Source organism: Astatotilapia calliptera, chromosome 4 (genome assembly GCF_900246225.1).
Source record: "Astatotilapia calliptera chromosome 4, fAstCal1.2, whole genome shotgun sequence".
Lineage (NCBI taxonomy): Eukaryota > Metazoa > Chordata > Actinopteri > Cichliformes > Cichlidae > Astatotilapia > Astatotilapia calliptera.
In genome coordinates, this window is record NC_039305.1 from 11,212,203 (window position 1) to 11,224,787 (window position 12,585).

Sequence of the window (12,585 nt, forward strand, 5' to 3'; positions counted from 1 at the left end):
GTGCTTCTCCAAAGTAAAAAGTACTTCTAATATACCTTCTGCTCCTACTGCTATGATGATAATAATAATAATAATAATAATAATAATTATTATTATTATTATTATTATTATTATTATTATTATTATTGATAGAAGTAATAATAGAAATGTATTATTAATAAAAACATTGATGCTCATAAATCGAGTTCATCTTTTATATGAACAGCATTTTACACATCTAAATTAAGAAAAGCCTTGTTACATGCCTTGTAAGTTATATAAATTATCAAATCTAAAATATCTGCTGTGTTATCGTTCAAAGTAATCGATCTTGCAGTAATTTTCTTTCATCTTCAATCAGCACTGTGTCTTATGACTGCTCAGTTTGGCCACCTTCTGTTATAAATGTTCTTGCAAAGCAGTTTAATCACAGCAACTGTCACTGTCACGGGATTAACGGCAACATGGCAAGAATACATGACCAAACTGAGCAAGGCACACCTACTGAGGAAAAAGTTCTCCCTCTATAAAAGAGGGTGCTTCAGTCTGAGTCAGCAACTGATAGGCTTCCAACTCAGGTAAGAACATTAACTTCAGCTATTTTGCATTGTGAAACACAATTTTATCATAGCTTTGGGATATTTAACACTGCACGTTTTAATGCTTTTAGAATTGTTTACGGTTACTACTACTACAACTAATAATAATAATTTTAGCAGTAGTAGTAGTAGTATATTTTGAAATTAATGGACACCCATATTTATTATAGTTGATGATAGGTTTTAGAGCATAAACCTATTCGCTGGAACGTTGAAGACAATATAATTACACTGCAAAGCAAGACTCAAGTAGGCAAGCTTCTTCATGTTACTCGTGCACGGGAGAGAACCGGACAATTCCTGGAATGCACACCAAGCCTTTGGGGCCTGCTAAAGATCACACATCCTATCACTACACAAGTGATTATACACCTCTAAGCATATATGGTTAAATATTTCTAAGCATAAATGACAATCAACAATACAAACTCTAACAGTTGATGGTTTGTTATTAGGATTCAAGCAACAGAATCAAGAGTTTACAGTTTTCTGCTGGGACTAAGGAAGGTACATTATAGTGTATTTTCTGTGATATCTGAACAATTTCCAAACACACACATTAGCATGGGGATGTTTATGAAAACAAAGACAACAAAGAAAACAAAACCTCTCAACCTCTCAATTTCAGCCCCCTAAAGTTCCATCATGAGCACAGATGCAGAGATGCAGGCCTATGGCCCTGCAGCCATTTACCTCCGAAAACCTGAGAAAGAGAGATTAGAGGCTCAGAACACTCCTTTTGATGCCAAAAGTGCCTACTTTGTAACTGATGCTGATGACATGTACGTGAAGGGTAAACTCGTCAAAAGAGAGGGTGGCAAGGCAACTGTTGAGACACTTACAGGAAAGGTAAGTAAAACAATTAATTCTTCAACTTTCTTAGAAAAGATTAGACTCAACTTTATGGATTATGCAATGTTCTGATGCTGGCCTATAAAGCTCTGAATGGTTTAGGACCAAAATACATCAATGACCTCCTGACCCAGTATGAACCATCCAGATCCCTCAGGTCATCTGGATCCGGTCTTTTATCAGTTCCCAGAGTCAGAACCAGACACGGAGAAGCTGCATTCAGCTTTTATGCTCCTTATATCTGGAACAAACTCCCAGAAAGCCTCAGATCAGCTGAAACACTCAGTTTATTTAAATCCAGGTTGAAGACTCACCTGTTCTCAGCTGCATTTGAATAAAGCACCAAATCCACACTTTAAGCTTAAATTTCAAAACTTACATTTAACTACTGATTTTATCTACTGTTCTGATTTTATCTGTTTTGATTTTATATACTGTTGTTTGTTTGTTTGTTTGTTTGTTTGTTTGTTTGTTAATTAGTTAGTTAGTTTATTTGCTTGTTTTATTCAATTTTAAATCATGCTTTTTATTTGTTCTTGTTTCTAATGTCTCTGTAAAGCACTTTGAATCACCTTGTTGTTGAATTGTGCTATACAAATAAACTTGCCTTGCCTTGCCTTGCCTTACTATGTTAAAAAAGGTTTTGTTTAATTTTATTCTTTTTCAAATGCAGACAGTCACTGTAAAAGAGGATGACATCCACCCCATGAATCCTCCAAAGTTTGATAAAATTGAGGACATGGCAATGATGACCCACCTCAATGAGCCTGCCGTGCTGTTTAACCTCAAAGAGCGTTTTTCATCATGGATGATCTATGTAAGCTTTAATCTCATAATATACTTTGCTTGTATTTTCTCAGAGTAACAACTATATATATGTTTCTGTGTCTTTGTTATTACAGACTTATTCCGGCCTCTTCTGCGTCGTGGTGAATCCCTACAAGTGGCTTCCTGTGTACGATGCTCAGGTTGTTGTGGCATACAGAGGCAAGAAGAGGATTGAGGCTCCACCCCACATCTTCTCCATCTCTGATAATGCCTATCAGTTCATGCTCACTGGTAAAATCAAAGTTGATTAAAGATTCAGGTGCATGGGACAATGAGGATTGTCAACTGTAGGTTTAATATGCGTGTGCTCTTATATTTCAGATCGTGAGAATCAGTCTATCCTCATTACGTAAGTATAATATAAACATTACAAGAACACTTCTTTAGTAAAAATCATAATTGTATTGCAAAGTAAAAATCATGCTTTAATTCCCCAGTGGAGAATCTGGTGCAGGAAAGACTGTAAACACCAAGCGTGTTATCCAGTATTTTGCAACAATTGCAGTAGCTGGAGCTAAGAAAGCTGAAACATCCTCAGGAAAAATACAGGTAAAATTGTGTTCAAATCAAATGTGTTTGTCACAGGTGATTGCTGCTGCTGTTTTTAAACAGCTGTTTGATGTCTCTGTGTAGGGTTCACTGGAAGATCAAATCATTGCAGCTAACCCTCTGCTGGAGGCATATGGAAATGCCAAGACTGTGAGGAATGACAACTCCTCTCGTTTTGTAAGTATTCGTGTTCTGGACTCTAAAATTATTTTCTTACACCTACTGTTATCCAGAGCCAAACTGACATTTTGTGGTAAATGTTCAGGGTAAATTCATCAGAATTCACTTTGGCTCCACTGGAAAGCTAGCCTCAGCTGATATTGAAACATGTAAGTTAGCCTTATTTTCCTTTTGTAGTTAGTAGTATACAAATGAAATGCCTGTACTGTTTGATCATCACACTTCCTATTCAACAATTGTTCACAGATCTGCTGGAGAAGTCCCGTGTCACCTTCCAGTTGTCTGCTGAGAGAAGCTACCATATCTTCTATCAGCTGATGACTGGCCATAAGCCTGAGCTCCTGGGTATGTGATGAACTGAACAAGACATACTGTAAATTACTTTCCATACCCCCAGTTGTTTTAAACAAAAGAATAGTCTTTATCTGGGAACCACTCCAATTAAGCTACTTCTTTTGTTGTTTGGGGAAAAAAAAAACCATTATTAATTAAATAACTTTTTAAGGTGCTACCTCTCCTCTCTCTCTCTCTTTCTGTTTCTCAACCCACTATATCCTTACACCCACCCAAACATATAATTTCACATAATTTCATAGTGTAAAGTTGTGTTTTTAACATATAATAATCTTGAAGTTACTGTTGGTTTTACTGTTTTCTTCCCCCAGTTTTCCTAACCTAGTCACTTTCTTCTCTGTGTTATATAAATCCTTATGTCAATCACTAATCTTGCACAATTAAAAAACAATAAGGAAATAACCATGTTCCACTCAAGCATTTCTTCTACTTTCTTCTAGAGTCTCTTCTAATCTCCACTAACCCTTATGACTATCCAATGATCAGTCAGGGTGAAATCACAGTCAAAAGTATCAATGATGTGGAGGAGTTCATTGCAACAGATGTAAGTTGATGGTAATGTGTAGAATAAAGGCAAACTGTCACAATAACTTGTTTAAAAATTAATGCTGTGCTTGGATTACAGACTGCTATTGACATCTTGGGCTTCAGTGCTGACGAGAAGGCGGGCATCTACAAGCTGACTGGCGCTGTGATGCATCATGGAAACATGAAATTCAAGCAGAAGCAGCGTGAGGAGCAGGCTGAACCTGATGGCACTGAGGGTAATCAAATTGATTTTGTAATATTACATCCTCATGAAGTAATAATTCACATTAACTCTTAGAACTACAGTGACATCCATAGCATTAACCATTCCCATTTAGACAGATAAATATCATACTAATATAATGACTGAGCAGAGTGACTGCCTGCAATTGTTCATAAAATGTAAAATAAATCTTTAGCACTGCTATCAATGTGGATTTTAGTTGTGTTTTAGCTCATTCCATAGTGTTAACATTTCTTTGTTACATAATGAAACATGTTTGTTTTTCCAATCAGTGGCTGATAAAATCGCCTACCTCATGGGCCTGAATTCAGCTGACATGTTGAAAGCTCTGTGCTACCCAAGAGTCAAGGTTGGGAATGAGTTTGTGACCAAAGGTCAGACTGTCCCACAGGTAATTTTTTTAAAAATTGAAAGGATTAAAAAAAAAAAAAGTTTCATTTTAAAATACTTTTTACAGTGTTATCCAGGAATTTAGGAGAATGTTGAATTCTCTTCTTCCAGGTCAACAATGCTGTCTCGGCTCTGTGCAAATCCGTATATGAGAAAATGTTCTTGTGGATGGTTATCCGTATCAATGAGATGCTGGACACAAAGCAGCCCAGACAGTTCTTCATTGGAGTGCTGGATATCGCTGGGTTTGAGATCTTTGATGTGAGCATTTCAAAAATGTGAGACTGGATTTAAAGATAAATATGATTTTTTTTCATGATATGAATTAGCTTTCTGTTACTACAGTTCAACAGCTTGGAGCAACTCTGTATCAACTTCACCAATGAGAAACTGCAACAGTTTTTCAACCACCACATGTTTGTCCTGGAGCAAGAGGAGTACAAGAAAGAAGGCATTCAATGGGAGTTCATTGACTTTGGTATGGACTTGGCTGCCTGCATTGAGCTTATTGAGAAGGTAAGACCATTCAGATGTGCCGTTCAGGACTAAAATGGCAGTTTCTGACTAGGTACTAAAATACAGATTTTTCCTGAATACAACTTCTCTTTTCAGCCAATGGGCATCTTCTCCATTCTTGAAGAGGAGTGCATGTTCCCCAAGGCTACAGACACTTCTTTCAAGAGCAAGCTGTATGATCAGCATCTTGGCAAGAGCAAGGCATTTGAGAAGCCAAAGCCTGCAAAGGGTAAAGCAGAAGCACACTTCGCCCTGGTTCACTATGCTGGTACAGTGGACTACAATATCACTGGCTGGCTGGACAAGAACAAGGACCCACTGAATGATTCAGTTGTGCAGCTCTACCAGAAGTCATCAAACAAACTGCTGTGCTTCCTGTATGCAGCCCATGCTGGAGCTGATGGTAGGAAATAAATAATGTAAAAAAAATACAGGGCAGCTGTGGCTACAACTGTAGCTTGCCTCCACCTGTGTGTGAATGTGAGAGTGAATGAATAGTGGCATTGTAAAAGAGCTTTGGGTGCCTTGAAAAGCGCTATATAAATCCAATCCATTATTATTATTATTATTATTATTATGACCATTTGTGAATACTCATTAAATATGTTTCCTCTAGGAAATGAAGTTGAATCAGTGATCACACAGTTATTGTTTTCATTGAAAATATGGTTTAAAATTAAATTATTGTAAAACACTCACTATAGCATTAGTTATTCAGTTCTCTTAATTAAGTGTATTGAACAACAGATGCTGCTGGTGGCGGCAAGAAGGGTGGTGGAAAGAAGAAGGGTGGTTCTTTCCAGACAGTGTCTGCTCTTTTCAGGGTATTTTGAACCGCCACAAAAAAATATATTCAAATGTATTGGTTTATTTTAAGCAGCTATCATTTGTTTAAATATGTCCGTCCCCCCCCCCAGGAAAACCTGGGCAAACTGATGACCAACTTAAGGAGCACTCATCCTCACTTTGTTCGTTGCCTGATTCCCAATGAGTCAAAGACCCCAGGTATAAAGCACACAGTCATACTGATTTTTAAAAAATGTTAAAAGTGACATATTGAAATGATTTAAACTATATGAATTTTTAACTTTCAGGTCTTATGGAAAATCATTTGGTCATCCATCAGCTGAGGTGTAACGGTGTACTGGAGGGCATCAGAATCTGCAGAAAGGGTTTCCCCAGCAGAATCCTCTATGGTGACTTCAAGCAGAGGTGACTTCTGTTTTCTTTATAAGAAAGTTAAAATAACTTCAAAGGTACTGGAAAAGGGAAAACACAAGGACAATGGGTGCAAAATCCAAGTAACATCACTATATTTTCTTACAGATACAAAGTGTTGAATGCCAGCGTCATCCCTGAGGGACAGTTCATCGACAACAAGAAAGCTTCAGAGAAGCTGCTTGGCTCCATTGATGTGGATCACACACAGTACATGTTTGGGCACACAAAGGTACACTTTATGATGACCTTTACAACCTCCAGTTGTATTAAACAGAACTAATTCATGTGAACTAATTTGTTTCACTTCAACACAGGTGTTCTTCAAAGCTGGTCTGCTGGGCACTCTTGAGGAGATGAGAGATGAGAAACTGGCTGAGCTGGTGACCATGACTCAGGCTCTCTGCAGAGGATACCTCATGAGGAAAGAGTTTGTGAAGATGATGGAGAGGAGGTATAATTCAGAAATAATATGTCAAATTACTATTTAAATATCATGTGATGTTACGCAAAAGCAGTATATCAAAGCATGGTAATTTGCGTTGTTTTTGTAGAGATGCTATCTTCAGCATCCAGTACAACATCCGTTCATTCATGAATGTCAAGAACTGGCCATGGATGCATCTGTACTTCAAGATCAAGCCTCTTCTGAAGAGTGCTGAGACTGAGAAGGAGTTGCAGAACATGAAGGAGAACTATGAGAAGATGCAGACAGACCTGGCTACTGCTCTGGCTAAGAAAAAAGAACTGGAAGAGAAGATGGTCGGCCTGCTGCAGGAGAAGAATGACCTGCAACTTCAAATAGCAGCTGTGAGTAACAAGGGGGAGGAGAAAATGCATGTTCTATTATAATAATGCTCAATTAGCTGAAAAATAACCACATATTAGTCTATTTATCAGTATGACTTTTTGGCTGGTGTTTGGCTGTGAGATGTGCTGTAACTGAGAACTGTGCTCAATTGCTGTAATTAAAAACATGATAATATTCTTTATTTATAAAAGTATGATAATAATTATTCTTCTTATACTATATTATAATAATATAATTCCCATATTTCTTGCCTTGTCACAGGAAAATGAGAATCTTTCTGATGCTGAAGAAAGGTGTGAGGGGCTCATTAAGAGCAAGATCCAGCTCGAGGCCAAACTCAAAGAGACAAGTGAGAGACTGGAGGATGAAGAGGAAATCAATGCTGAGCTGACTGCTAAGAAGAGGAAGCTGGAGGATGAATGCTCTGAGCTGAAGAAGGACATTGATGACTTGGAGCTCACCTTGGCCAAAGTGGAGAAGGAGAAACATGCCACAGAAAACAAGGTTCAGTTCATAGTGATTGTAGTTTTCACCAAAATACATACACATAATATGTTTATATGCTGTAATGTCTTATTTTGCCATGTTAATTTATTAACTTTCATGGGAAATTCCCATGAAATTCCCAATTATTATTTATGTCAGGTGAAAAACCTGACAGAGGAGATGGCATCTCAAGATGAGTCAATTGCCAAGTTAACCAAGGAGAAGAAAGCCTTACAAGAGGCCCATCAACAAACACTGGATGATCTCCAGGCAGAGGAAGACAAAGTCAACACTCTGACCAAAGCCAAGACAAAACTGGAACAGCAAGTTGATGATGTAAGAAAACATCATCTTTTTAAAAAAGGAGATTTCTTATTTTTATATTATTATGAATTATTCAGTTGTAAAAAAATATGTAACATTTTTTAATAGCTTGAGGGGTCCCTGGAGCAAGAGAAGAAGCTCCGCATGGACCTGGAGAGAGCCAAGAGGAAGCTGGAGGGAGATTTGAAACTGGCCCAGGAATCCATAATGGATCTGGAGAATGACAAGCAGCAGTCTGATGAGAAAATCAAAAAGTAAAAAACAGTCACTGATAAAGTTCCTACACGTGCATTCAGAAGAGCCACAGAGCTGTCAGAGTCATTTGTCTTCTCCACTTACAGGAAGGACTTTGAAATCAGTCAGCTTCTTGGCAAGATTGAGGATGAGCAGTCTCTTGGTACTCAGCTCCAGAAGAAGATCAAAGAACTCCAGGTACCATTATTTTAGGTGAATATTATGTTCAGTAAAACTAAAACATGTCAACTCAGTAAGTCTTTGTGGTGTTATTACCCTAAAGGCTCGTATTGAAGAGCTAGAAGAGGAGATTGAGGCTGAGAGGGCAGCTCGGGCTAAGGTAGAGAAGCAGAGAGCCGACCTCTCCAGGGAGCTTGAAGAGATCAGTGAGAGGCTCGAGGAAGCTGGTGGAGCAACAGCTGCTCAGATTGAGATGAACAAGAAGCGAGAGGCTGAGTTCCAGAAACTGCGTCGTGATCTTGAGGAATCAACTCTGCAGCATGAAGCTACTGCAGCAGCTCTCCGTAAGAAGCAGGCTGACACTGTAGCAGAGCTCGGAGAGCAGATCGACAACCTCCAGCGTGTCAAACAGAAGCTGGAGAAAGAGAAGAGCGAGTACAAGATGGAGATTGATGACCTCTCCAGCAATATGGAGGCTGTTGCCAAAGCAAAGGTATGCAATTTTGAGAAAAAGCGGCTATCTAAACAATGAAAGAGCGCAACAGTTATATCTTTCCTGGATTTGAGTCATGACAATTATGTGCAATTTATAGGGCAATCTGGAGAAAATGTGCCGAACTCTTGAAGACCAGTTAAGTGAGCTCAAGTCCAAAAATGATGAGAATGTTCGCCAGCTGAACGACATGAGTGCACAGAGGGCAAGACTCCAAACTGAGAATGGTGTGTATCCAAAGATATGAAGTATGTAACTGTATTTTATTTAGTAGCCGTTTTAAGTTCAGAAACAATTTAAGTTTCAAACAGATGATATTGTTTGTGTTTAAAATACATGGTGACTTTTCAGTTATGAAAAGTATTTTTCTTTAATCTGTTTTGCCCAGGTGAATTTTCTCGTCAGCTTGAGGAAAAGGAAGCTCTTATTTCCCAGCTTACCAGAGGCAAACAGGCTTACACTCAACAGATTGAAGAGCTTAAGCGACATACTGAGGAGGAAGTGAAGGTACCAGATGTCATATTAAAGAAGTATTATATTCAGCATTACATACATTGTAAAAGAACATTGATGAACCATGGATCTGCAAGTGAAAACAAGAATAAATGCAAGTTACTTAATGTCAACTTATCTCACATTAACTATATCTCACAACCTATATCTCAGATTTAGAATAACTTTACATTACTTTGTCAGCATGCTCTCTGAGAGATAAAAGAAAAGCAAAGACATTTATTATTATTTATTATTATTTAAAATGTATTATTATTAAAATCCAGGCCAAGAACGCCCTGGCTCATGCTGTTCAGTCAGCACGTCATGACTGTGATCTGCTCAGAGAGCAGTTTGAGGAGGAGCAGGAGGCCAAGGCTGAGCTGCAGCGAGGAATGTCCAAGGCCAACAGTGAGGTGGCTCAGTGGCGATCCAAATATGAGACTGATGCCATCCAGCGCACTGAGGAGCTGGAGGAGGCCAAGTACATAAATGCTTTCTTCTCTTTTGTGAATAAAAATGTAATACTGTATTACTTTTAATACATAATGGAATTAATACAAGCAAATTTTTGCAAATTGCAGGAAAAAGCTTGCCCAGCGCCTGCAGGAGGCTGAGGAATCCATTGAGGCTGTGAACTCCAAGTGTGCCTCACTGGAGAAGACCAAGCAGAGGCTGCAGGGTGAGGTGGAGGACCTCATGATTGATGTGGAGAGAGCTAATGCTCTGGCTGCCAACCTTGACAAGAAGCAGAGGAACTTTGATAAAGTAAAGTTTAAACATAACCAATATACTAACAAGAGGAATACACCCATAATGACAACTAACTGAATAACCTATATAAACCTAGGTCCTGGCAGAATGGAAGCAGAAGTATGAGGAGAGCCAGGCAGAGCTGGAAGGAGCCCAAAAGGAGGCTCGTTCTCTCAGCACTGAGTTGTTCAAGATGAAGAACTCATATGAAGAGGCTCTGGATCATCTTGAGACCATGAAGAGAGAGAACAAGAACCTGCAGCGTATGCACCCATAACTTGACAAAAAATGTCAAAGAATATAGATCTGGATCTAAGATAATAACAACAGTTTGGTTAATTTTTCTACTTTAGAGGAGATCTCAGATCTGACTGAGCAGATTGGTGAGACTGGAAAGAGCATCCATGAGCTGGAAAAAGCCAAGAAGACTGTAGAAAGTGAAAAGGCTGAGATTCAGACTGCCCTTGAAGAAGCAGAGGTTTAATATTTTTTATATCAATATTATTTATTTTGATGATTCTACTTGGTATTTGTTACTTATCTGACTTATCTCGCAGGGCACTCTGGAACACGAAGAATCCAAGATTCTTCGTGTTCAGCTTGAGCTGAACCAAGTCAAAAGTGAGATTGACAGGAAGCTGTCAGAGAAGGACGAGGAGATGGAGCAGATCAAGAGGAACAGCCAGAGGGTGATTGACTCCATGCAGAGCACTCTTGATGCTGAGGTCAGGAGCAGGAATGATGCCCTGAGAGTCAAGAAGAAGATGGAGGGAGACCTGAATGAGATGGAGATTCAGCTGAGCCATGCCAACAGACAGGCTGCTGAGGCCCAGAAACAACTGAGGAATGTCCAAGGACAGCTCAAGGTGACCTTTTTTCCTGATCATTTGTTAAAGAAACAGAATAGGTACTTATTTATTGATTGATTTATTTCATCAGGATGCCCAACTGCACCTTGATGAAGCTCTCAGAGGACAGGAAGACATGAAGGAGCAGGTCGCCATGGTGGAGCGCAGAAATGGTCTGATGGTGGCTGAGATTGAGGAGCTGAGAGCCGCTCTGGAGCAGACAGAGAGAGGACGCAAAGTAGCTGAGCAGGAGTTGGTTGATGCTAGCGAGCGTGTCGGACTGCTTCACTCTCAGGTTTGTTTATAATGTTAAGAAACATTTAACCTAATGTAATTTTAATTAGGAAATACATTGTAAATTTACTGTAAATATCTAGTATGTGAACTTACAACATATTTATATCATATAATCTTTCCTAAACCTTTAGAACACCAGTCTTCTGAACACGAAAAAGAAGCTCGAAGCCGATTTTGTGCAGATCCAGAGTGAGGTGGATGATGCTGTGCAGGAAGCAAGAAATGCTGAGGAGAAAGCAAAAAAAGCCATCACTGACGTGAGTTTAACTCTCTAAGTAATCTGTTCTATTAAACACTTCACATTCTTTCAGTGATAATAAAAGCTTACCATAGATTTTTAAATAGATTAATTAAATGGAGAAAATTATTTTAGGCTGCCATGATGGCTGAGGAGCTGAAGAAGGAGCAGGACACCAGTGCTCACCTGGAGAGGATGAAGAAGAACCTGGAGGTCACAGTCAAGGACCTGCAGCACCGTCTGGATGAGGCAGAGAGCCTCGCCATGAAGGGTGGCAAGAAGCAGCTCCAGAAACTGGAGTCCAGGGTATGAAGTGTATATTGCATGCTTATATACATAAAATATATTTTGATTAAATTATATGAATTTAAGTTTTTCTTTATATTTGAAGCAAAGTTAATTCTTTATCATGGCATTAAAGGTCCGTGAACTGGAAGCTGAACTTGAAGCTGAGCAGAGACGTGGTGTTGATGCTGTTAAAGGAGTCCGTAAATATGAGAGGAGAGTGAAAGAGCTCACTTATCAGGTAAGTCTTCTTTTGCCAACAACAAGCAAACGTGCCCTTTGTCTCTTCTCAAATACCTCTAAAGTAACAGCTGTATTTTGTGTAGACTGAGGAAGACAAGAAGAATGTGACCAGACTTCAGGATCTGGTGGACAAGCTGCAGCTCAAAGTCAAGGCTTACAAGAGACAGTCTGAGGAGGCTGTAAGTCAACTACAATTATATGCCAAATCTGCTTCAGCTTGGTTCATTGACTCCCCTATAACTAAGTCAGTATTTTTGTAAATCCTTTACAGGAGGAGCAGGCAAACACTCACATGTCCAGGCTCAGGAAGGTCCAGCATGAGCTGGAGGAAGCTCAGGAGCGTGCTGACATTGCTGAGTCCCAGGTCAACAAGTTGAGAGCCAAGAGCCGTGATGTCGGAAAGGTGGTATTTCATTTGCAATACTTTTTGTTATTTTATTTCTACTGCAGTATATCCCTATAAGCATTAACTCTATGGTCTGTATCTCTCTCTTGCTTTCAGGGAAGTGACTCGGCTGAATAGGAAATGCAATCTAGTTGCAGCATTTAAGAGTTCATACAATATGAACAACTTACTCTGTAAATCCTCAATAAATGGTGAAAATTTCCAAAGTATTATGTTTTCTTTTTATTGCTTAGCATGTTCTACTTCATATGGTCATGT

General features: G+C 39.0%; 1 protein-coding gene across 1 annotated transcript; it reads left to right on the top strand.

Moving 5' to 3' along the window:
* The first annotated feature begins 1,054 nt into the window (after positions 1 to 1,054).
* LOC113020563 (myosin heavy chain, fast skeletal muscle-like) lies at positions 1,055 to 12,528 on the top strand. Its single transcript, XM_026164631.1, has 40 exons — positions 1,055 to 1,085; positions 1,207 to 1,427; positions 2,104 to 2,247; positions 2,333 to 2,489; positions 2,580 to 2,607; positions 2,696 to 2,807; positions 2,892 to 2,984; positions 3,073 to 3,136; positions 3,234 to 3,332; positions 3,782 to 3,885; positions 3,967 to 4,105; positions 4,386 to 4,504; positions 4,615 to 4,764; positions 4,849 to 5,019; positions 5,116 to 5,422; positions 5,767 to 5,843; positions 5,937 to 6,024; positions 6,114 to 6,231; positions 6,346 to 6,469; positions 6,555 to 6,691; positions 6,792 to 7,047; positions 7,310 to 7,552; positions 7,694 to 7,870; positions 7,967 to 8,112; positions 8,200 to 8,290; positions 8,376 to 8,765; positions 8,866 to 8,992; positions 9,154 to 9,272; positions 9,545 to 9,741; positions 9,842 to 10,025; positions 10,108 to 10,273; positions 10,364 to 10,488; positions 10,568 to 10,876; positions 10,950 to 11,153; positions 11,287 to 11,412; positions 11,529 to 11,699; positions 11,815 to 11,919; positions 12,005 to 12,100; positions 12,193 to 12,324; positions 12,424 to 12,528. The coding sequence occupies exons 2-40, from the start codon at positions 1,224 to 1,226 to the stop codon at positions 12,442 to 12,444; spliced, it is 5,820 nt and encodes a 1,939-aa protein (XP_026020416.1). The 5' UTR covers positions 1,055 to 1,085; positions 1,207 to 1,223; the 3' UTR covers positions 12,445 to 12,528.
* Positions 12,529 to 12,585: the final 57 nt, after the last annotated feature.

What these genes read in the sequence shown, in the direction of transcription:
- LOC113020563 (XM_026164631.1), top strand. Translation starts at nt 1,224, where the DNA reads ATGAGCACAGATGCAGAGATGCAGGCCTATGGCCCTGCAGCCATTTAC. An exon ending in AGCAGAGGAACTTTGATAAA is followed by an intron (nt 10,026 to 10,107) that starts GTAAAGTTTAAA and finishes ATATAAACCTAG; the next exon opens with GTCCTGGCAGAATGGAAGCA. An exon ending in CAAAAAAAGCCATCACTGAC is followed by an intron (nt 11,413 to 11,528) that starts GTGAGTTTAACT and finishes AAATTATTTTAG; the next exon opens with GCTGCCATGATGGCTGAGGA.